At 40.5% G+C, this 23,779-nt stretch overlaps 2 protein-coding genes across 5 annotated transcripts in view; one reads left to right on the top strand and one right to left on the bottom strand.

The window, feature by feature from the left end:
* Window positions 1-20,247, bottom strand: part of LOC131318694 (uncharacterized) — a 30,017-nt gene extending 9,770 nt beyond the window's left edge. The window contains exons 1-9 of one of the 4 annotated variants that reach the window (XM_058348627.1): window positions 18,742-20,247; window positions 17,916-18,645; window positions 14,611-15,106; window positions 12,784-12,935; window positions 9,384-12,707; window positions 9,039-9,251; window positions 6,955-7,158; window positions 6,526-6,729; window positions 6,149-6,307 (exon numbers count right to left, since the gene is read on the bottom strand). In XM_058348627.1, the coding sequence (XP_058204610.1) occupies window positions 6,149-6,307; window positions 6,526-6,729; window positions 6,955-7,158; window positions 9,039-9,251; window positions 9,384-12,707; window positions 12,784-12,935; window positions 14,611-15,106; window positions 17,916-18,645; window positions 18,742-19,865 (6,606 nt within the window). In that variant the 5' untranslated portion in view covers window positions 19,866-20,247. The remainder of the gene's footprint in view (window positions 1-6,148; window positions 6,308-6,525; window positions 6,730-6,954; window positions 7,159-9,038; window positions 9,252-9,383; window positions 12,708-12,783; window positions 12,936-14,610; window positions 15,107-17,915; window positions 18,646-18,741) is intronic. The other 3 variants (XM_058348631.1, XM_058348630.1, XM_058348629.1) reach the window with 3 other exon arrangements.
* A 426-nt stretch (window positions 20,248-20,673) lies between these two features.
* On the top strand, window positions 20,674-22,205 carry LOC131321140 (PKS-NRPS hybrid synthetase cheA-like). Its single transcript, XM_058352146.1, has 4 exons — window positions 20,674-20,826; window positions 21,240-21,338; window positions 21,417-21,440; window positions 21,495-22,205. The coding sequence occupies exons 1-4, from the start codon at window positions 20,674-20,676 to the stop codon at window positions 22,203-22,205; spliced, it is 987 nt and encodes a 328-aa protein (XP_058208129.1).
* The last annotated feature ends 1,574 nt before the right edge of the window (window positions 22,206-23,779 follow it).

The raw sequence follows: 23,779 nt of genomic DNA, 5'->3' as shown, positions 1-23,779 counted from the left end.
ATTTCAATTTTCTCAGATAAAAAGTGCTCACAAAACACCTCAGGGCATTTCATGCATAATATAAGAGTTCCACACAAATTATAAATTACGTTTGCTAGGTGTATTCCCAACTAGTTATGTCGGACACAGATTCCACACCTTATCCTAGTGTCATGTGTCCGACATAGATATTTTACACATTTACGATGATCCATGTAATATAGCAGCAGATTTGTTCAATTTAGGGTAATCGTAATAGAGAGGAAAAACCACTTAGGGTTATTTTTCATTCAACGTGGAAATATATATATGCTGTGCAATAATTGCACTATGGTCCTAAATACTTAAACTAATTACATGATAATACACATAATTACATCTAACACTCCCCCTCAAGTTGGTGCGAAGATATCAATCAAGCCCAACTTGGATACAATAGGATGAAAACTCTTGCTACCCAGCCCTTTTGTGAATATATCAGCTAACTGATCTCCAGATCTCACAAACGGCATACATATCAAACCATCGTTCAACTTTTCCTTGATGAAGTGTCGATCAATCTCTATATGCTTCGTTCTGTCATGTTGAACGGGATTATGAGCAATGTTGATGGCAGTTTTATTATCGCAGTAGAGTTTCATCGGAACACTGTCAACAAACCCCAAATCATGTAACAAAGTTTGGAGCCACAATAGCTCGCAAACCCCATGAGCCATAGCTCTATATTCAGCTTCTGCGCTAGACCTGGCGACTACCGATTGCTTCTTACTTCGCCAGGTAATCAGATTACCCCCAAGGAAAGTGCAATAACCAGAAGTAGAACGCCTATCATCCACAGAACCAGCCCAGTCAGCATCGATGAATGCCTCCAATCGTAAATGGCCATGATTAGAGAACAAAATTCCTTTTCCTGGAGTTGATTTCAGATACCTCAGAATACGATAAGCTGCATCTAGATGTGAAATACGAGGATCATGCATAAACTGACTAACACCACCCACTGCATAAGTAACATCTGGTCGAGTGTGGGCTAAGTATATTAGTCAACCCACAAGTCGCTGATACTTTTCCTTATCAGTACGCTCCCCTATATCTCCACTAAGATGATGATTCGCCTCAATAGGAGAATCTGCAGGTCTACAGCCCAACATACCTGTTTCTTCCAAAAGATCAAGTATATACTTGCGTTGGGAAATAAAGATACCTCTATCAGACCTCGCTACTTCCATTCCTAGAAAGTATCTCAATGATCCTAAGTCCTTAATCTCAAACTCTTGAGCTACAAGACTTAAGATTATGAATCTCACTCACATCGTTGCCTGTCATTATTATATCATCAACCTAAACAATAAGAACAGCAATCTTACCATTACTTCGCTTGATGAACATCGTATGATCTGCATGGCTCTGCTTGTAACCAAAACTCAACATAGCCTTAGAAAATCAGCCAAACCAGGCTCTAGGTGACTGTTTCAGCCCATAAAGTGACTTCTTCAATCTACACACTTGTCCCTCACTTGCAGGAGAAGAGAAACCCGGTGGAATATCCATATAAACTTCCTCCTCTAAATCACCATTAAGGAAAGCATTTTTCACATCGAACTGTTGAAGAGGCCAATTCAAGTGGGCAGCACACGAGAGAAGAGCTCGCACAGAGTTCATCTTCGCTACCGGAGCAAACGTCTCTTCGTAGTCAATACCATAAGTTTGAGTAAAACCTCTGGCAACAAGCCTTGCTTTGTATCTCTCAACTGTACCATCAGCCTTTTGCTTAACAGTGAACACCCACTTGCAGCCCACTGGCTTCTTCCCTTCTGGAAGTGACACTAGATCCCAGGTATCATTCTTTTTCAAAGCTGTCATCTCTTCTATCATAACTCCTTTCCACTTAGGTATCCTGAATGCATCCTGCCAATTCTGTGGAATAGATATAGAAGAAAGAGAAGAGACAAAGGCATGGTACGAAGGAGACAGACGGTCATAAGAAACAAACTGTGAGATAGGATGTTGAGTACAAGATCTAACACCCTTTCGAATAGCAATAGGAAGATTGTCAGGATCCATAAGAAAAGGTTCAATAAGAGAAGAATCATTACCAGAAGAGTCAACTGAGGAATCTGGAACTGGAGTGGGTGATTGTGATTGACAAGGTGGTAACGTACATGAAGACTTTCTATTTTTCTGTCTAGCATACCTCTGTAAGCCAGCTTCCTGCAGTCGTGCAGGTAGTTGTTCCTCAATGTCACCACCAATATCATGTGTTTCCCTTTCGACAGATACTGGCTCCGCTCCAGTTTTTTTCTCTCCAATTTTTTCCTTCGCCCCCTCACTATGATCAGAGAACAATTTCTCCCCCTCACTATAATCATAAAAGGTAAACATCTCTTCCTCCTGCTGATGCTCCCCCTGAAGAGATGGTTTGGAGGGAGGATAAAAAACCTCTGTTTCCCAAAAAGTAACATCCATAGAGACAAACATTTTCCTAGAATAAGGGTCATAACACTTATAACCTTTCTGGGTAGGAGAGTACCCAACAAAAATACACTTATGGGCTTTATGTCCCAGTTTGCCCCCAGAAGGTTTGGGGGCATGAACAAACCACACACAACCAAAAACCCTTGGTGGAAGAGTTGTAACGTGATAATTGTTTGGCAGGCACTCAATGGGTGTTTTAAAATTGAGGACACTGGATGGCATACGGTTGATAAGATACGTGGCAGTCAAAATAGCTTCTCCCCATAAGTATTTGGGAACATTCATAGTGAACAAAAGAGATCGCGCGACCTCAGCAAGATGACGATTTTTGCGTTCAGCGACTCCATTTTGTTGTGGAGTGTCAACGCAAGTCGTCTGAAAAAGAATACCATTATCATCTAGATATGTCCGAAAAATCTTATCAATATACTCAGTCCCATTATCACTCCGAAGGATTTTAATATGTGTATCGAATTGAGTGCACGCCATCCGATAAAAAGATTTGAAACAAGAAAAAACTTCATTTTTTGACTTGAGTAAGTACACCCATGTGACACGAGAATAACAATCAATAAAAGTAACAAACCATCGATAGCCTTTTAAAGAGGTCACAGGAGAGGGACCCCAAACATCAGAATGGATAACCGTAAATGGAGAACCACTTCGTTTATTAGTAGGTGCGTAAAAAGAACGCTTATGTTTTCCAAACTCACAGGCTTCACAAAAAAACTGATCCCTAGGACAATGTTTAACTAAAATAGGAAAGAGTTTCTCTAATATCCCAAAAGAGGGATGACCCAATCTACGGTGCCACCGATGTAACAAAGAAAGAGTGGAACTCATATCTGCCTGTAGAGCTTGTCCACATGCTAAAGATGACTGAGATGGATGAGGTGCGTTCTCCAGATAATAGATACCACCATGTGCTTTACCACTACCAATCACCTTCCCCGTTTCCAGTTCCTGAAAGACACAATGAGTAGGAAAAAATGTCACAAAACAATTTGCAGAACGGGTAAAACTACTAACTGAAAGAAGGTTAGTAGAAAAATTTGGAATATGGAGAACTGAAGAAAGAGAGATAGAGGAAGAATAGCGAACGGAACCTTTCCCTGAAATAGCAGAGAACGACCCATCGGCAATTCGAACCTTATCCTTACCGGAACAAGTAGAATATGAATCAAAAACAGAGGAACAACCTGTCATATGATCTGAAGCACCAGAATCGATAATCCAAGGGATATCAGAGGAGGCAGTAAATGCACTAGCTGGAATACCTGAATGAGCAAAATAGGATGTAGTAGGAGCTGCTGTGGAAGAAGGAGCTATAGTAGAGGAAGAATCAGCCCGAGCCATAAGACGCCTGATAGCTTGCATCTCCCCTGAGAGAAACCGCCAACAGAATCAGAAGATGGCTGAACTCCTGTACTGAACCCAGAGTCAGACAAGATAGCAAACTCTGAAACATGTGTCTGAGCCTGAGAACGCCCGGGACCACGACCTCGACCTCCACGCCCACTAGCTCGCCCACGAGAAGGACGACCATGTAACTTCCAACAGAAATCCTTGGTATGTCCAGTGTTGTGGCAATAATCACACTGGAGTGACATACGGTCGATGGTCCCACTGCTAGTACCAGATTGAGACTTTCCACTGCCAGACCCAAACTGTCCCTGTGGAATAGCAACCAAGGCAGAACGATCAGAAGTAGGAGCTTGCAACATAGCACTCCTCCTGCTCTCCTCCTGCTGAACAATGGCATAGGCCTCTCCCAAAGATGGAAACGGAACACGACCCAACACCTGCACTCTAATTGGATCATATTCCACATCAAGACCAGCAAGAAAGTCATACACACGCTCCTTCTCGATTCTCTTTATCCAAGCAGCAGCATCAACAGCGCAGACGGCCTGAAACCCCTAATAATAATCAAATTCCTGCCATGCCCCACTTAGGTCAGCGAAGTAAACAGCAACAGACCGATTGTGTTGATCCAAAATACGAAGTCTCTTCCTCAACTCAAAACACTGAGCATCATTACCCTGCTGAGAATAAGTCTGTTCGGCAACAGTCCAAATTTGATACGGAGTGTCAAGGAGCAAAAAAGGACTACGAATATTAGCTTTCATAGAGTTAAACAACCAGGTCATGGCTAAAGATCGATGAGACTTAAATGTCTTAAGTTCAGAAGCAATAGTAGGCTCAGTAACAGGACCTTCAATAAACTCAGACATCCCCTTAGCCTCGATGGCTAAAGTAAAAGTTCGAGACCAAAGTAAATAATTTGTGCCATCTAGTTTGATAGGACAAATATCCAGTGGAGAGTTATCTAGAGTCACAACCTTACTCACTCCACCTGTTTCCACAACCTGAGCATCTTTATCTTTTGAATGCCCTAACATAGTTATTCAATATAATAACAACAGGACCAGCAAATAAACAAAAGAAAGAATGACCCAGATGTAGCAGATAAAAATACTGAAGTCCACTTACTCACAACCCTATTCACTGTCCACTTTATATATCTGTCGAAACCCAACAATGGCAGCAAAAAGAAAAAAAAACAGTCGGTGAGAACAACAGAACTACGCCGACAACAGAACTAATCAACGGCGACGGCAAAAGCACAGCAGCGACAGCAAAAGCAGATCAACGATCGTGATCGTGATCTGAGTAATGAGAACAGGGTGCACCAGAAGTCAGAAAAAGAGCCAGCGACCACAGATCAGTCCTTCTAAGTACCTGTCAGAAGTTTGATGAAGGCCAATGACGGTCCGGTGAAGGTCGTCGGAGCTGCGGCGAGGGCCAGCAAGAGCTGAGATGGCTGGGTCAGCGTCAAACGACGTCAAAACAGTGCAGGTCCACGTCGGAACAGTACGGGTCAACCTCAGACGACGTCGGAACAGTACGGCTGAGTTCGAACAAGGCTGGGTCGTGATCGAGAAGGACGGAAGAACAACGGAAACAAGATCGCCAGGTTTTACCGCTCTGATACCATGTTCAATTTAGGGTAATCGTAATAGAGAGGAAAAACCACTTAGGGTTATTTTTCATTCAACGTGGAAATATATATAAGCTGTACAATAATTGCACTATGGTCCTAAATACTTAAACTAATTACATGATAATACACATAATTACATCTAACAAGATCTAATGGTGAACAGTTTCCCAAAGAATCAGAGAGAGTACGATGAGAGGGTATTGACTGGTTCTGTACGTTAATAAGTCCAGGGTATCTTTGCATCATCTTCTCCTTCACTGTCTGGTGGCTATCGAGTAGTCCAGGAATCTGTTATGTGCAGTTTAAAGTGAGGTGGCTCATGCCTCATTCAATAAGTGAAATTTTCTTTTCTCAGAGTTGCAGTTGCCCAAAGAGGTGCACAAGGAAGGCTTGGCAAAAAGCAACGGTATCAGGTATGTGTGAAGAAAGAAAGACGGAATGAGAAAGGATGATGGTGATGAGACAGGATATAAAAAAGATACAGGTGAGGGAAGGAAAGTGAATTATATGTTGGGTGCTAACTGTTAGGGAGATTAAAGGTCAAACAGTAAAGGATAAAGAGTGGTCAAGACTCAAGGGTGTTGAATTTAAAGCACTTCCACCCTCAACACTTCAGAAAAGCCTATAAAGAAATTGCGAAGAATTAAGGCACTACAGGAAATGGAAGACATAATCAGAATAACTCATTACCTCCAGTGCTCTGTTTAACAGAGCGAATGGTAAATTTGTCTGAGCTTGGTATTGCTTCCCACAGAAGACTGAAACAATTGATGATAACCATGAAATAATACTACAGTGCTCAACTAGATGACGAGCCAATTTACGAACTTCAACAGATTTCTTTACCACCTGCAATGCAAGCAAATAAATTTTTGAAACTAAGGTACACAGATGCAGATAATGGGGCACAAGAAGCGGGGCAGAAAGCTTATTGCCAATATATAAAACATTCTAATCCAACTGCAACCAAGCCAAAGTGATTCTGATGAACCTCGCTAGCGTAGCCAATATTTTACAGAGGTCATAACAACCTCATGGAAAACATGAGCAACAAAGCTTAGAATCACCTGAAGAATCAGTTCTTTTGACTCAATATCTGAAAAAGGAGAAGCGTAGAAACCCAGTAGAATCTCAAGGATGTTGTTCCTGATATATATTTGAGCATCATCATCTGAATCAAGTCCTGCATATAGGAGACGAAGCATCCATAGTCTGTCTGTTCGAAAATTAACTGAGCTGCTCCAGAGAAAATTTGCAAACAGTGGTACAGACTGCAACAAACGCCAAAAAGTATTGTCAGGATTCAGAGTTGATCATTCTTCACGCAAAAAGTTCATCAATTGATAATTATTCAAATAGTAAATTGTACAACACCCGAGTCAACAAATTTACAGATGACTGAAATATATGCATAGAAGCCTTTTGAGGCTGACTGAATCGACTGACAACATAGAGGAAAATAGAAAAAACCAAGTTTTCAGATTAGAAACATAAACCTTCATATTAACCCTCGCAGAGCCCATCAAAAACTTGCTTATTGTTGAATAGTGATCATGTGAAGGATCCAATAATATGACAGAAGCCTCTGCAACAAACTTAGCAGTGATGGAAGGAATCCTCTGCCATGGCTTTTCTATACCATTTTGCAAATATGTCAACAATAGCCGAAGTCGCATTAAATCTTTCCTCTTCTGACACTTCTGCAACAAAAGGCTTGAAACTTAAAATAGCAGGAACCCAAAGGTACATACATTGGCAAAAGAACAAAAGTATAGGTAGTACAGAAAAGTTCAGAGACAATTCGATGAATAAAAGAAAACTATGCATCATTATGAAAAAGAGGAGGTATAAACCAATATTATGCATCTCTCGATAGTAAAAATTAAGTAGCATGGACATTTCTAAGAAAGTGCCATAACTAATATGTCAGACATACATCCGTCTTCTTCTCTCCAGCCACATACCATTGTTCAATAAGCCACACCACCAAACAAAAACCATAAAGATCTCTGGAGATCAGACAATGAATAGAAAAGTCTGCCCCTAATTCACCATCCCAAAAGCACATGCAACACCAGTTCACAATAACCATCGTACACCATAATATTCTTCATAGTGAGAATCCTATCCTTAGTTCCACACAAAATGAAGAAAGAAACCTTGCATGGAGTGCGAGCGCCCCAAATGGCTCTCCAAGAAAAGGAAGTATTTGGTTCTCCAGCCAAAACTTGGTAAAACGACTTCACCCGAAAAGACCCATTTGCCTTTGAATTCCACTTCAAACAAGCCTCACCCACCCCCAAGTCCCTCGTCTCATATAATTTCCCAAGAAGGGCTAGTAATTCCTCTAACTCCCAGTCATGTACTTGCAAAATATCCCACCACTTCATCTCCCCGTCATATCTGAGATAAACCGCACTGAAACATAGCAGGATGAGCGTCTCTTAACTTACATCCCCGCACCAAACATGGTCCCAAAACTTCACCCTCCTCCCCGCCCCCACCTTTATATGTGTATGCCTAGAAAATTCACCACATCCTCTCCTAAGTCCTTTTGCTCTTTGGATAATAGTTGAATCCAATCAGCACGGAAACAAAAACATTCGAAATAGGCATTATGAATGTGAACATACATAAATATTTAGAAACAAAAACTAGAACTCATCTTAAAGGGTAGAAGGATATGATGGTTTAACTAGCCATATTCAATTCTTAGATTTATTCTTTTATGGTGCAAAATATAGATAAGCAGATAAGCTACTCCACATATCCGTCAGTGAGAATTGCACTCAACACCACATAGCCATCTTCAAAGAACCCCACCACACCCATGGTGGGGCCAAAGCTAAGGTCCCACCGCATGCTACAGGCACAAAAGAGTATGTTTAGCCCCACAAAGAGTCTATGGAGACTTGAACCCGAGCATTGAGTGAGGAACTCCACGTACTTACCCAAAAATAATAAAATCTCAAAAACTTAGGAATCAATTAACTTAATACTAATGAAAATTGCTTCCTATTGTCAAATAAATTAGTGTTATCAACTACAAGTCCATATTCTCTATGTATGTCAATAAGATCCCAACAGAATAAAACCCACAGATTCACTAAGATAATACTAAGAATGATGTTATATAATACAGACGATAATTCTTATTGTAGTAGGCTTAATATATTTTTTCTTAAAAATTAAAGACATTTTAGTGAAGACTGTCCTGTTCTTGGCCTGATGGTTCTCATACCATAATAAGGCTACTGGTTCTGTATGTTTCTTGTGTTTTGCTGCGTTTCTCAAGGTCCTGTAGTCTTCCCGTGGAAACATTGGAATTTCATTACTGCATTAGAGTTCAATTGTTAGATACTTTAAAAATATAAATTTTTTGTATGTTTCAATGGAAATGAAAGGAAATTTTGTTCCCAGCTTCGAACTCCACATTGAAAGCTAATGGGGCCCCAATCATGCTTTTGTATTAGCATATACACAATAGAAAGAACCAAAAAAAAAAACTAAACTTCATGATGATTCTGCAGGATTCACAGCATGTTCCAGAAACAGCAATTCTAGTAGAACACAAAACTACCTCTAATGCATTCTTGAATCCTCCAAGAACCTCGTACCCCAATTTCCTCATCTCATCATGTGGTGAAGATATGCTCACAAATGCAATGGCAAGCAAGCCCAAACTAGCAAACTCCACTGGTTCAATGTAACCCATCAACAGGCTATGAATTGAGAAGCGCAAGATGAAAACAGGATCATATGTTTGTATTTGCTCAACATTCGGATAGTTTATCTGCAAAAAATGAAAGCGACCTAATCAGGCTTCCAACTAGCCCATGTACTAGTTTGCAAACAATAAAAGTACTAATAGAAACATAAATTACAATAATCAAATGACTAGTAATTATTTAGAGAAACACCTCACCTCATTCATATCATCAGAATCGCCATGTTGAACCTCAACAACATTTCTTCCATGAGGAAAATGTAAAACAGTATATGCACACAATTTGGGGTCAATGGGGAGGTTTTCCCTGAATCGAGTTCTTCGGCCTTCTACTGCTTCAACATCCTTCATCATATGAGACGACAGATCCTGCTCCTGTTCTCGTTCTTTTCTAATTCTAATAGCAGCACTTCCCCACAGGTAATCCATTTCAGCAATGCTTCCAGAGTTTGACACATTAGCAGACTCAATTTCAAGCATGAGACTGTATATTTCCAAGTCAACTTCACTGAGTGTCGCACCATAAGAAGATAGAAGCAAGAAAAGCAATTCTCTAGGATTTGCATTAGTGTCCTTTTCAAAATCAAAACTACGCTGCTGAGCCTGAATACAAAACAGAGCCCTAAGTAACCTCACCACTTCCAACTGTTTCATGTACATCTCTGATGTTTTTTGTTGCCTAGTTTCCCCATAAAGTGCACTTTCATCAGTAGATGGAACAACGAGTAACCTCAGAATGCTAGCCATAGGCCTAAAGATCATACCAAATTGAGAACCCCCGGAAGATTGGAAACAGGAATGGATGGAAGGTGCAAACTGAGAGTGGGCAAGCAGCAGCTGAAGTACTAATATGTGTGAGTTCCCATCAGATAGCGAAGGAAGAACACCTCGGAGCATCTTCAGCGTTGAAGGGTCCCCAAACCTATGAAAAAGAGATAATCTCGCCAGTTGTTCTATGAACGGACAATTACGTATCTCTCTTGTTAATTCTAAAATATTTCTCGAGATGAAGACTTCCAAAAATCTGAACACGTAGTTTTTGCCTGTCAATTTTTCAGGGTCATCAGAGTTTGAAGGGAATTTCCTGACAATTATATGCCAAGTATGCACCAGGATGTTCATGAACCGGACTCTTGACGAGTATTCTTTATTAGATCCCACTTCCGAATAAATCTCCTTTGTGTTGTTCCCATCTTCCTTTGGCGAAGACCGAATCTGATTACTCTTTGGAAGTAAAAGCATCCTACACAAGTATATCTTTGCAACAACTCTATTTACAAGGTTTAAAGATTGGTCAAGTGAATAAGCATCAATCTCTTTAACATCACAATCTAGTAAATCCTCATTGGCTGCACCAGAATATGGACAGATGGAATTAAATAACTTCAATCGCTTTTTCAATTTCACAGCATCTCCATTGAAGGCGAAATAGTACCGAAGCATGCAAATCGATTTTCCTAGAAGACTGCGAGAGAGAAGATTGAGAAGTTCTTCCATAGATGGAGGCAAGAACTCAACACATTCTTTATTAAATATGTCCATAGTAACGTAGCTCTTCCAGTCTGAGAAACTGCGAAACAGAATTCTGGAATAGAATGAAGACATGCTTCTAACACATTTGTGAAACTGCTCCCCGTATTTCATGGAAGCTGAAATTAAGTATGACAAAGCAGTAGGTAGAAGCATCACAAAGTTATCATCCGAGAACGTATTGCTACACGTTCCATCAGTCACATTGTCATTTGGAAGCAAATATTCATTCATCACATCTGAAAAGAAGTGTCCAAAGACTGAAAGATGAACGGGGCTCAGTTCAGTAAGAAGAAACAACATCTTAGCTCTAGTCATGCTAGTTTTGCGAATGAAGTGAGAAAGCACTTCTATAGGAGTGTTATGAATCACCCTTGATAGATCCATAGTAAGTGGAAACCAATGGGTGTGCATAACTTTACGTTTGTTTGTGACATTAACAGCTTTCAGCAAACATAGATCTGCAGCATCTAGCTCGAAACGCATGGCAAATTTGATAAGTTGAAAATAAATACTCTCAAACAGAAGAATATCAAAGGGCTTTTCCTCCATTTCCCAGAAAATGTTGGATGATATTCCTTGCGTATTGGGCTGCTGCAAATATGCTGATAGCATATCGAAAGCACAACCAGCGATTGATAATCCAACCAACAGAGCAGAAAAGTCAGATGATACACGAAATGTAGAATCACCTAGGTCAATCTTGGAGAAAATCCAAAGCACCAGTTTGAGCAGCTCAAGGGGGGATATGAAGGGAATCAAAGAGTGTAGAGCACATAATGTAGGAGTAAGGGGCTTCAAATCTCCAGTTTTTATGCACTCGTCAAACCTATCCCTGAATATTCGATTTAGCTTTTTCACCAGTGCTTTAAACGAACTGCGGAACCGTTTCTTCAAGTAGTCAACTCCACTAACAGAATTCTGACCATTGCAACAAGTTACTAAGCATTTACAAACCGACGCCAACAAATTCAAGACATGATGATCCATTTTGTGAATACCCTGTCTGGCCAAAACAAAAAAATTCTCTGAACTCTCCCCAAAGATACCTTCTGGAAACTCCTTGTGGCCCAAAGGGTATTGCAATGACAACATTACTGAAGGATGAGAAATAATAACTTCAGTCAATTCAAAAATAGATTTTGTTGGGGAATCCTGCAGGAATCCCAACATCTTCTCTATGAGAATTGAGCATGTTCCAGAAATCTGTTCAAACTTAGCCAATGGTTTAATTCCATGCGATAGCCGTATCTGATGGAACCAGAATAGCACAAGGAGGACAGAGGAAACAAAGTCATCAGTGGCCATTTCAGAGAATTTATCCTGAAGCAAGTATTGTAAGTTTGAACCCTCCAGTAAACATAAGCCATCAATTCTCACAGTGGAAGGAAATAGCACATAGAATGGCGCCTGCTTCAAAAAGAGGCAAAATGCAGCCGAAGATGATTCTATTGCATCAATATCTATGTCACCAATTATTGGTTCTTTGCCGTGAACCATATCTACGAAGCTTTCCAGACCATTACAGAACATCTCAGGCCATAACTTAGAAACTTCGAAAAGAAGACTTGGTTCGAGAAAAAATATAGATAACAACACTGAGAAAGGGAATCCAGACAGATTCTTCGAAGCAGATATAACTGACGGGAAATGTTGTAAAATCACAGCTGGTGGTGTTGACAAGATTGAAAGCACGAATGCTTTACTAATACAGATCAATTCAATGTCACTACCACTCCTCAAAACTCTTTTAACTTCACCTAATATATCGGCGAAAGAACTGTTGGAGTGTACCACTTTTCTTTCTACACGAGAAATGCTACATTTTTTTTGCGGATTTTGGATGTTCCTTGAAAAGAGAAACAAGTTCTTCAATGGTCTCCACTCGCACAGATCCTGAGCATCACCATCGTCTAAAGAGAAACAATCCTCAACCTCAACCCTTTCAGATAATAAGAGGTCAACCAGAGAACACAGCAATCCAGTTTCTCCCTACAAAAGTTGAGTTTCACAATTATGACATGCATGAAGATTACACAAAGCAGAGCAGAAACAAAAAAAATGTTACCTGAGTCTGCAAGAGATATTTTATTGTGTTGCAGGCATATAATGCTATCATCGACTTCTCGGGTACGGTAAAGGTCCCAGATTCAGAAGAAACCACTCTTAGACACTTCTCTAAGATGCAAATGAAAAGAGGGCCAAATTCAGGAGATACATCTGCAGGTACACAACATCTGGATTAGTGGAAAAAATCCATGCTTCTTCATAAAGTAGTAAAATCACAAATAATATCCTAGTTATCTTTGATTCTATTCCTCTATTTATTTTATCTAAGCTAGCTACTCATCTTTGAGAAATACTAGGTCTTCGAAATACTACACTTAAAACCTTATTTACGAATTGAAAACACCTTGCGTAACCATGAGAATTATTATAGCATGGCACCATAGTTTTGAAGTTATTGTCACATTTATTATACCTACAGCGATAACGTAACCATGGGCATTGAATCATCAAAATGCAACCAGAATGACAAAAGCTTGTAACATGGCTGGCCAATAATAAATCAGGGTTTAAAACCAGCATATTTTACCTGAAATGGACAAAAAAAAATGCAATACAATCGCAGACACGGTCGATTTCTGCAGAGATCATTTAAAAAAGCAGCACGCAACAACCTAGAACCTCCACATCTTTCTTACCCTAACAGCTAGACCAGTACCACTTCACCACCAGCCTTCTCTTCAATATCAAGCAACCCTCTCCCTACTTCCTCCTCCTTCTCCCCCGCTAGGATTGCTTCTTTCTCAACTCATGCAATTCGAATGGCAGTGGCAGTGGTGAAATAGGTGGAAAAGAAGGAATTGTCCATTTGATGTCCGATCAACATGTAAAAGATAATGGAATCTGACAGCAGAAGTCTCTTATCATTCAACTTCATGAGGACAAAGGGTGAATTTCAAACTCTACAGTTACCGAGCCAAAGCAAAGACAGTAACTGAAGTTTGCCCAACCTTCATGCATAGGGCCTGTAACCCCTCTTAATTATTACACAGCTCCCTGGTTTTGGCTCTGTCCATCTTTACCAAAGCCCCTGACAAAAATCTACAACAAAGAACAAAAGAAATAGGAACATGAAGGATGGATGAGCTTTATCTGACTATCTACATAAATCTGCACCGAATGCACAGTTGGATTTCTAGACAGTACACAGCCTGACATATGTTGCCGAGACTGACTTTGTTGGAAGTTACAGACCGAACTAAACAGAGGCTACAAGCATTGGCCTACAATATAACCTTTGTTGAATGGAAGGGTTGGGCATATTTTAAAAGGGCACGAAACAAGACTTAAAAGAGAAAGGTATATCCCGAGCTCAACAGCCGCCACATCCATACTAGAAGGCAATAGATTGCACCACAAGAAGTTGAAACAAAAGAAATAAAGAAAGTTCGTTTATTTCCCAGTCTTTCCTTTCCATAGATTCCTCTGTACTAACCCTACCCCCAAACTAGCTTAGTAGTTGTTTTTTGTGATCTCTTATCTGTTATTTTTTAGTCTAGTACTCCTCTCTTGTAGTTCGGATCCATCTCACTTCAATCATTAGCTGGGAAGACGATGGCAACTTCACACTCCCCGCCCCGGACTCCACTCAGTTTACAATGAAGCTCTTCATAATACGCTCACAGCCTCGCCTGCGTTAAGTTTGTTGGCTGTGGAAGATATGACTTATGAGCAAGATGAGGTGAACATCAGGCATAACAAAAACCATAAAGCATCCTTGCCTACAAGCAGCAAGTTTATCACATAGGATAGGAATCCAACTAAAAATGAAAATAGCAGCCAATACCATGTAATATAACCAGAAAACTTCAAATGAAAGACAGATTACCTTCAACACCTTTTAAATGGCATGTGTGACGCCTTAAAACATCCCAGTACTTGAGCAAGTTATTTCCAACTGTGGAAACAGCATCACATAAAAAGGAAACGATGACTGAAAACAAGTTCTGGAACACTTCAATGCCTCGGTCACCAACAACAATGTTGCCTGTCTTATAGCCAGGTAAAAATAAGAACCATGCACCAATTTCCCTTAGGTTTTTGTCAAAGGCACCAGTACTTAACATGGCAGCCTGTGCCAGAATATGCGCTTGATCCTTTATGTCTCTACTCGGTGAATAAAGCAGCAACTTAACAAATGGTTGGAGATGTTTGTACATAAGTGGTGGAATTCTAACAGGAATCTTGCACTTTGGAGACCATTCAATAAGTTCCAAAAGCAGCGATAGCAGAGATTGCTGAAGGATGGTTGGTAATGCCAAAGGGTTACTGGGGAGAAATCGAAAGAAATCGAAAGATCCCTCTAGCGCTGCGGGCATTGTCCGCTGCACAAGATAACAAAGTACCAACTATGAGCCATCAACATTGAAGACAGCTTAATATACAAAATGCAATGAGGAACTGCTGAAGTCCATATTTTAAGCGAAAGAACGGCGTTCACTCTCACTGATGATATTGAAATACAGACTAGGTGTGCATTTGGTGCTGCAGGATCACAGTAAGTAAGAGCTAGAAGCTCAAGCAACTAAAAATCCCTAGAGCAAATTCACAAAGGTCAAGTGCATCAACGAAGATATAAATAACCGAGTACAACAGTTAAGAATCAGTGACATGAATACTCATATACAGTTAAAGCTCATAATCTCCTGCTGGCTTGGCTAAGTGCACCAGGAAGAAAAATGATAGGGAACACTCCATCGGGCTACTCATATTCATGGACGATCTTTTATTTGTGTAATCGTTATTTATGTAATTATACTATTTAGATTTAGTTGTTGTTTCACATTTATCTCTTATTCAGACCTTGCCATGAGTAGTCTTTAAGTATTGGTGTGGATGCCTAATTCCCCTAAAGTGCAGGTCTCTAAGGTTCCTTAGGTGTTCCTTAGGTTTTATCTTCTATATTGTTCAGGTCTTAGTTGTCCTACATCATTACAACCCAGCTCTTCATATTTGATACTGGAAGATACTTCACTCGAGTAATTATTATTTATATAAGGATGTGATCTAGTAGATATAGCTGTTAATTAAGATTTATCTATCAGGTAATATTGTTAGACTAGTTTTATCTTTCTATTGTTGTTATTAATTGGGAGAACCTAAGGGAATTCCAGATAATTTTTAAATTAAGTCGTGAAATGGAACTGATTTCTGTTTAGTATTAGTGTGGAATTGTGGATGCCCATGCAACCCCTAGATGCAGATTTCTAAGGCTCCCCAGGTGTGGATCCCTAAATTTTTATCCCTCCATCCCATTTTAATAGGTCTTTTTCACCATTCAACACATCTCACAAATAACCTTTATACTCTTGTACTTTTTAGACAACTTTGAAAGCTTTGTCTAAAGGAACTAGCCGATATCTTTCAATAGCTGGGCAAAAATTTTGAGTCTTTTTACAATAATACGTTATTTGTTAACTCGATTAGAGGGCATAAAATGGATCAATAAAGTTGGACGGAGGGAGTATAGTAGACATCATGTCCAGCTTAAGAATTTTCTTTATTGTCAGCGTCTACATCGTCCTGCAACTCTACATCAGTTTCTAATTACTTAAAAAAGTACAATGGCTGTCATGATAAGGGCTCAACAATGAGGAGAGTATGTAGGGCCTTGAAGGAAAGTATGCGAGGACAATGGGTGTTGAAAAACTCCTGCGACAGAAGTTCATTTCAAGAGGGCGTTTTACAGTCTGCTGGATTACAATATACTCTCCTTTATTAAGGGACTGGATTCCACGCTGTTGTTGCTAGTGTAATTTTGTCTGCTCTAGCATATGAATACCTACTGTTGTGACTTGTGAGATGGCTTGAATATGGGTGACATGGGGCTAGCATCCTGACACGGATGAGTGCCATCTTGATGCCTATCACCTCCAGAAGTGATGTGCTCTCAGTTGTTTTGCACCTTGATGGTGTTTAAGTCCGTCATCAAGATGGTCTAGGATGCAAGATATATCTTTTTTGCATTTGTTTTAGAATTTTTGGAAAAGAAACATGATAGTAACTGGGAGGCACAATTGAGAGGGCGGTTGTGGTTTGTGGAGCGTTGTAGTCCTTATTGCGCATTAGCGGATTATCGTTTCCCTCTCGGTAGATGTAGGCGCATCGTCGTGTGCATGAGTATATCTTGTGTTCTTGTCCCCATGTGTTTTTGTTTCTCTTTAATGTGCATGATAGATTAATCCCTTGAGCTGTTTGCATAACATCTATAATTGGCACTTCTAATGCAGTACAGATAAAATGCATCCTTTGTTCGTGCAATGGTGGAGGTGATCCCCTTAGAGTTGACACTATCAAGTTTTGCGGCTGTTTCCTAAGTCACTGGCTTAGCTTAACCAAATAGTTTCTTATCAACCCCACCTGCCCACACCCCAAGACAAAATACCCAAGCCAGCAGCACCTTCAAACTTTTAAATAACTACCCAAGCCTTCTTCTTCGATAGCCAGTAGCCCTTGTTGCCCAAATGCTTTAAGGGAAATTTTCGTGTTGAACTGGCTGTTGTTGAAGGCTTGGGGCCCATCAAGGCTGCCTATGGCCATTAAATGGCCGGATACACAAGATAAAAGTAATAAAGAGGTCATTTTGGTAAGAGGAGGCATTAGAACAAGTGCAACACCTAGTTTCTACACAGACTGTCCAAGAGGGAAGCTGAAAGGAGATTGGCAGGCTTAGATATGGCATGTAAAATAATTAACTATAGTACTGCCTTTTGCGTAACCAATCTCCCCGGAACACGTGACACATAAAGTAGCACTGTTAGTAGCAACTAATAAGCCTTTGAAGTAGCTAATCATTAGCTAATGCATGCATACAAGAACTAACATAAAAGCACATTGCATCAAATGTCACCCCTGACAAAAGCCCCATGACAATCACAGCAACTCCCAATCCCACTCCATAAGGAAAAAGTAGAGATGGGTAAAAGCAAGGAAGCATAGAAGAACATCAAACCTGGGTATCTTTTTGAACTAAAAATCATCAGAGAAAAGGATACTACTCTCTTATATTATACAGATGAACAAGAAAGTATCAAGATAATTTAGCAATAATCGATTCTTAGAAAATATACTCAAACGTCATTCACCATTATTGACCCAAAAAACCAAAAACAAACATTATAATTCATAACTTACATGATAAATTTTGAAGGCATCGAGTAACCTCGAGTAAAAGTGTGTTTCTTCATCCTTTACTGTCACACCACCTTCGGAGCACTGGCGCAACCCCCAGATATCTGCAATAACAAATGCATTATCATCTCCATCGTTCACATCATCCACATCATTCATACCCTGAACCACACCAGTGTCCCTCTGCAAAGTAATTTCAGGCAGATTGCAAACCCCACTTACAAGAATGTCAACATCATCCATATGACTATCAGTTTTAAATCTCTTGAAAGCACGAACACCTTGTTCAAGTGAAATTTCGGAATCTCCAGTTCTTTTAAGGCTTGACTCCAGACTCTTGGAATGGGTACTCAGAGAAGAAAGTAGAGACAACAGAACCTGGGTATCCGGAAGCAAAATCCGGACTTCATTCTGAATATCTTGCTTCAAAGACAACCACTTACTCCTCATATGGTTGCTAGAACAATAATTACTTTCTATAGTGGTAGTAAGAGAGTCCAAAAGCTTCAGTTCCTCCAAAACAAGCCTCAGAATTCCATGTTTCATCAAAGAATTTGTGTGAAGTAGCCCTTTGTTAACTATAGCCCGGGTGAATGGGCGAGGACATATGCATTTTATTAGACTCTGCACATCTGGATTGCTAAAGGAAGGTGGGTCCTCAGGTTTGAAATCGAAAGATAGACCGCTGCCCACTGAAGAAACCAAGTTAGCTGCCAGAGAAACAGCAAAAAACCTGCAAGTAAAACAAAACACCGACCACAAAAAACTAAGTGCACCGAAAAACATATAGTAGAATAGCATATGGAGAGCAGAAAGCAAGAAACCTAACCAGTTGGGTGATGCATGATCTTCAACATTGTAAGGGAACTCATCCATAAACGCTGAACCAAACAATGGCCTCCCTTTAACGATGGCCAAGAGCAGGTCCCTGTGGTAGTCAACCTCAGTTGCTTTTAGCTTTTTCATGAGATCCAATAGTCGCTTTAGATTCCCTTTTAAAGGATTAGGTTGTCTATTCAAATCTGGCATTAACCCATTAGAAGGGTCTGTACAAGCAATGACCAGAACCCTGTGTGCTAGCTCTGCAGCAACACCGCCATCCTCTCTCCCAGAAATATTAACTAACTGCTCAAGAGTAACGCTTCCAAACAAAACGCTACGAAGACTAGGGGGTACCAATGACTCTGGAATGAGAATCATATCCCGCAATGTAGACAGAACATAAACAACAGTCTCATCATCATCACTCCCAATCCCGCGAAGTACCCCAGAGTACATCTCCTTCTGCTGTAGGACCCATCTCAGCAAACCTGGCTTCCCCACTTCCAAAAACGACATTGCAAGCCCAACAAATGCTTGTCTCGTGGAATGCTTCCTTGTTGCCCCGATTCTTTTCACTTTGTACTCTGCAAGTTTAGGGAATATCGGGAGCTTGAAATCAAAGCTCTTAGCAACATCAGAAGCCAAACCTGAACCCCGTCTAACAACCGAAGCTAAAAGCAACAATGCAGCATTTTGGCGCTTCGCCTCTTTACTATTCAATTCCTTGTAAAGTTCTCCTAATTTTTCTTCAATAATAGAACGGGCAAACTTGTCAAGAGCCCTACTAATACCAACCCCTCCCGTATCATTCGAATTATATACCCCATCTGGATGACACAAAATTGCAGAAATTACCTTCAATACATATGACAAGCCTGGTTTCCCCAGTTGAAGATTCCAAGCTTGATCAAGCTCTGTTAACTTAGACGAATTCTGGACATACAAACGCAACAATTCACCCCCAGCACGGCCCCTAAGTAACTTGACGAAATCCTTTGACGCATTCGAACACAGCTTAATTTCAGCCGAATTCAAATTACGCAATAGTTCTTTTAGTTTAACTTCATGAGACAGTTTTGAAAGTTCTTCCCCCACAACTTCACTATCATCCCCGTACCCCATGGCTGGCATTAGTTAAATACCTATAGAGTGCATCAGTCACTGAAATTAAAGTAGTTGCAAAACTATAATAGGTGCGTAATCTGAATTGACGATAGGAATACAAGTTCGAATCACCAAAGATCAAGACAGAAAAAACACTGTATGGAAAATCTTCAGGGAAAAAATGCAAAGGGCTCCGTTGAATACAAACCGTGCAATCAACGTGTGTGCGATTCGTGTGTGTGGGAGATGGGGCACTTACTCAAAGAGGAGAGAGAGAGAGAGAGAGAGAGAGAGAGAGCTGGTCTGATACCAACTGTAAGGTCAATATAGAGAACGTAAAACCCTAAACCCTAGCGACGAATGTAGGGGAAGCGAATAAAGTTTCGAAGGGCCTATTTCAGTGACCCGCGGTTCGGGCTGTTTAGGTCCGCAATTTGACCTAAATTGAAAGGCGGCCGCTATTTGCAACGCACTTTTTGCTACTCGCAGACGATTAAAATTTTTATCAATTATGAACAAAAATGCCCTTATTCAGTTTGACCATTATACCCCTAAAATCTCATGTTATTTGACCATTTTACCCTCTTACATAATTCATTACATATAACCACAAAAATCATCTCCTGTTCATCCCTCCCTCCCTCCCAGAACATACAACCACAAAAAATCTCCCCGTCCATCCCTCCCTCCCTCCCTCCCGAAACGTCTCCTCCCTCCCCCATTCAAACTCCTCCATTTTCATCCCTACCCAGCTGCCATCACCCACCACAAGGCCCCTCCTACCAGCAGCCAAGTCTGCCCATCTTCTTCCTCTCCTCTTCCTCCTACATTGTCAATGGAAACCTCGATTGCTTCTTCTCCCTCCATTGATAAACAAGAAAAAGTTGACCCATCAATACATCACAATTTGGAGTCGGAAGATCACACAATAGATGTTGAGAAACATGTCACAGATGTTGTAGTGACGGAGCAAAAATCGCAGCAAGAGGTAAGCCCAGCCATTTCAATTTCAGAAGCCCTCCATTTTCAATTTCAGTTCTGACCCGACACAGTTGGACACGCAGTGCCAAAACTTTACTAACTTTTCGGACTCTAATATCTAAATTATGTACAACTATTCGGATATTAATATCCGAATTTATTGCCAGTTTTCAGATATTAATATTTGAATGAAACTGCAGAGAATCCTGCACTTACAGTTGGATACACAGTACCAAAACTTTACTAACTTTTCAGACTCTAATGTCTGAATTATGTACAACTATTTGGATATTAATATCTGAATATTGTCAACATTGTTGGACTCTTATATCCGAATTTAGTGCCAGTTTTCAGATATTAATATCTGAATAAAACTGCTTAAAATCCCACACTTACCTGGTTTGTCTTTGAGTGTTACAGGGTGACACTTCAACACTTGGTAGTTATGTAGGACCATCGACTATACCTACTTTGACTTGTCCTCCATACGATTATACGGAGCATTTTACAACGGAGACGGTGAGTATTTTTTTTATAGAGTGTTTATCTTGTGCAATCTTATATTACGGGCTATAATTTTTTGTTATGTGTGTGTAGGTTTTTCCATCCGATGAAGCGTTGGTAGAATAGATAAGATGCACTGGTAAACAACACGGGTTTATCATTGTGATTAAGGGTTCTGAGAAATATATTAAGAATCGCACACCTATGATGATGTTTTCATGTGAAAGGAGTGGTAAGTATAGGCCGTTTGTAAAGAAAGTTGATGGGAAGGAGGTAGCTGTAAAGAAGAGAGTGCGGTCCACGGGCACCAAAAAATGTGAATGCCCATTTGAATTGAAAGCTATAAAGGGCAATGATGGTTGGACTGTCTCTGTCCATAATGGCACCCACAACCATCCTCCAGCGGTGTACTTGGTGGGTCATTCGTATGCCGGGAGGTTGTCGGCAGAGCAGACTGGCACGGTGGTTGATTTGTCAGTTGCTTTGGTGAAACCTAGAGAAATCCTAACCCATTTGAAGGTTCAAGATCCTGAGAACGTAACGTCTATCAAAACCGTGTACAATGTACGACAAAAGTATCGAGTGATAGAGAAAGCTGGAAAATCTCAAATGCAACATTTGTTGGATCGGCTAGAAAAGTACCACTATGTTCATTGGACCCGTGGGAACAAGACTCAGAATGTCACGGAGTTGTTTTGGTCTCCCCCATCTGTCGAGGAGATGTTATGTGTTTTTCCCCACGTGTTAATGATGGATTGCACATACAAGACGAATAAGTACAAGTTTCCTTTGCTTCAAATTGTTGGTGTAACATCAACGGAGATGACTTTTTGTGCAGCGTTTGCTTTCATGGAGTGTGAAAAAACGGAAAACTACACTTGAGTCTTGGAGAAGCTAAAAGGCATGATGGATCCCAACGCGCTTCCGTCCGTTATTGTCACGGATAGGGAGTTGGCGCTTATGAATGCCATCACAAATGTTTTCCCTCATGCTTCCAACCTCCTATGTAGGTGGCATATTGGCAAAAACGTATTAGCCAAGTGTAGAAAGATGTTTGATGACAAGATGTGGGAGGAGTTTATTTGCAGTTGGGGCCTAGTCGTCCTTTCATCGAGTGTTGCACAATACGAGGAGCGCCTTTGTGCTTTGAAGCGTAATTTTGAAATGGTTCCTGCAGCACTTGAATACGTCGAGAAAAATTGGTTGGTACCCTACAAAGAGAGGTTTGTAGGAGCTTGGCCGGACAAAATCATGCATTTCGAAAACCTAACAAGTAACAGGTAAACGCTTCATTCGCAACTCTGGCATTTTCCTTAATATTCATGTTATTCACGCATTTTTTGGAATTTTCATATATTTATGTTATTTGCTATGGTTAATATCTTGCCATATTTATTTATAGGGCGGAGAGTTCACATTTGCAACTAAAAAATCATCTTGAAAACTCGCAATGCAATTTTGATACTATATGGGAGAAGATTCACAGATTGATGTTGTTACAAGTTACTGAAGTCAAAGCTTCGTTTGAGAAGAGCCTTAATTCTATACAACATGATTTTAGGACAACTCTATTTGATAGGCTAAGGGGAGTTGTTTCGTCGAATGCCATGACACTTGTTTTAGCGGCATCCCATCTAGTCGAATGGTTTGTGGAATCGAAGCGTCAGTGCGAGTGTTCTTTGAGGCACACACATGATTTACCTTGCGCTCGTGAGATTGCTCTTTACAATATGGCAAATATCCCCCTACCGATTGAGTTAATCCACGACTATTGAAAGAGGCTTTCTTTGCTTGCACCCCAGAATGAGGGTTCGATGGAGGAGACGCTTTTGGCTCACTTTGATTGTTTTTACAACAAGTTCTTAAGTGGTGAAGATCAATATGATGTAAAGCTCAATTATGTTAAGAAGATGCAAGAGCTTGCTCATCCGAAAACCAGTACTCTCCTTGAACCCAAAGTGAATGCACAACCACGCGGTCGAAAGTCAACGAAAGAAAAAAATGCAGCCAAAGAACAAAATTCTACGCGTAGGGATCCCTCGGAGTTTGAGCATGTCCTGGCCTCCCTTCAAACCCCTAAGCCCATTAAAGAGAAACCGCGGCGCAATGTGAAAGGGAAAGCAAAAGTTTCAGTACAACTTTTTATATGCCCCTTCATCAATCAGTTCCCGGAAGCAATAAGACCTTACATAGAATCGATCAAGGATGTTGAAGATGATGGGAATTGTGGGTTTCGGGCAGTGTCAGGCTTCATGAAAGGTGATGTTCATGAGTGGTTAATGGTAAGAAGTGATTTACTGAAAGAGTTGGAAACACATTTACACCTTTACGAACAAGTGGTAGGGGGGACCCAGAGGGCTAAGGAATTACTTCACATCTTATCATGCTATGAAAGTCCGACGCCACAGGAACATTGGATGACACTGCCAGACATGGGTCACATCATAGCATCTGCT

The sequence above is a fragment of the Rhododendron vialii genome, chromosome 3a (assembly GCF_030253575.1).
Source record: "Rhododendron vialii isolate Sample 1 chromosome 3a, ASM3025357v1".
Classification (NCBI taxonomy): domain Eukaryota; kingdom Viridiplantae; phylum Streptophyta; class Magnoliopsida; order Ericales; family Ericaceae; genus Rhododendron; species Rhododendron vialii.
This window is presented reverse-complemented; position numbering and strand designations above follow the sequence as displayed.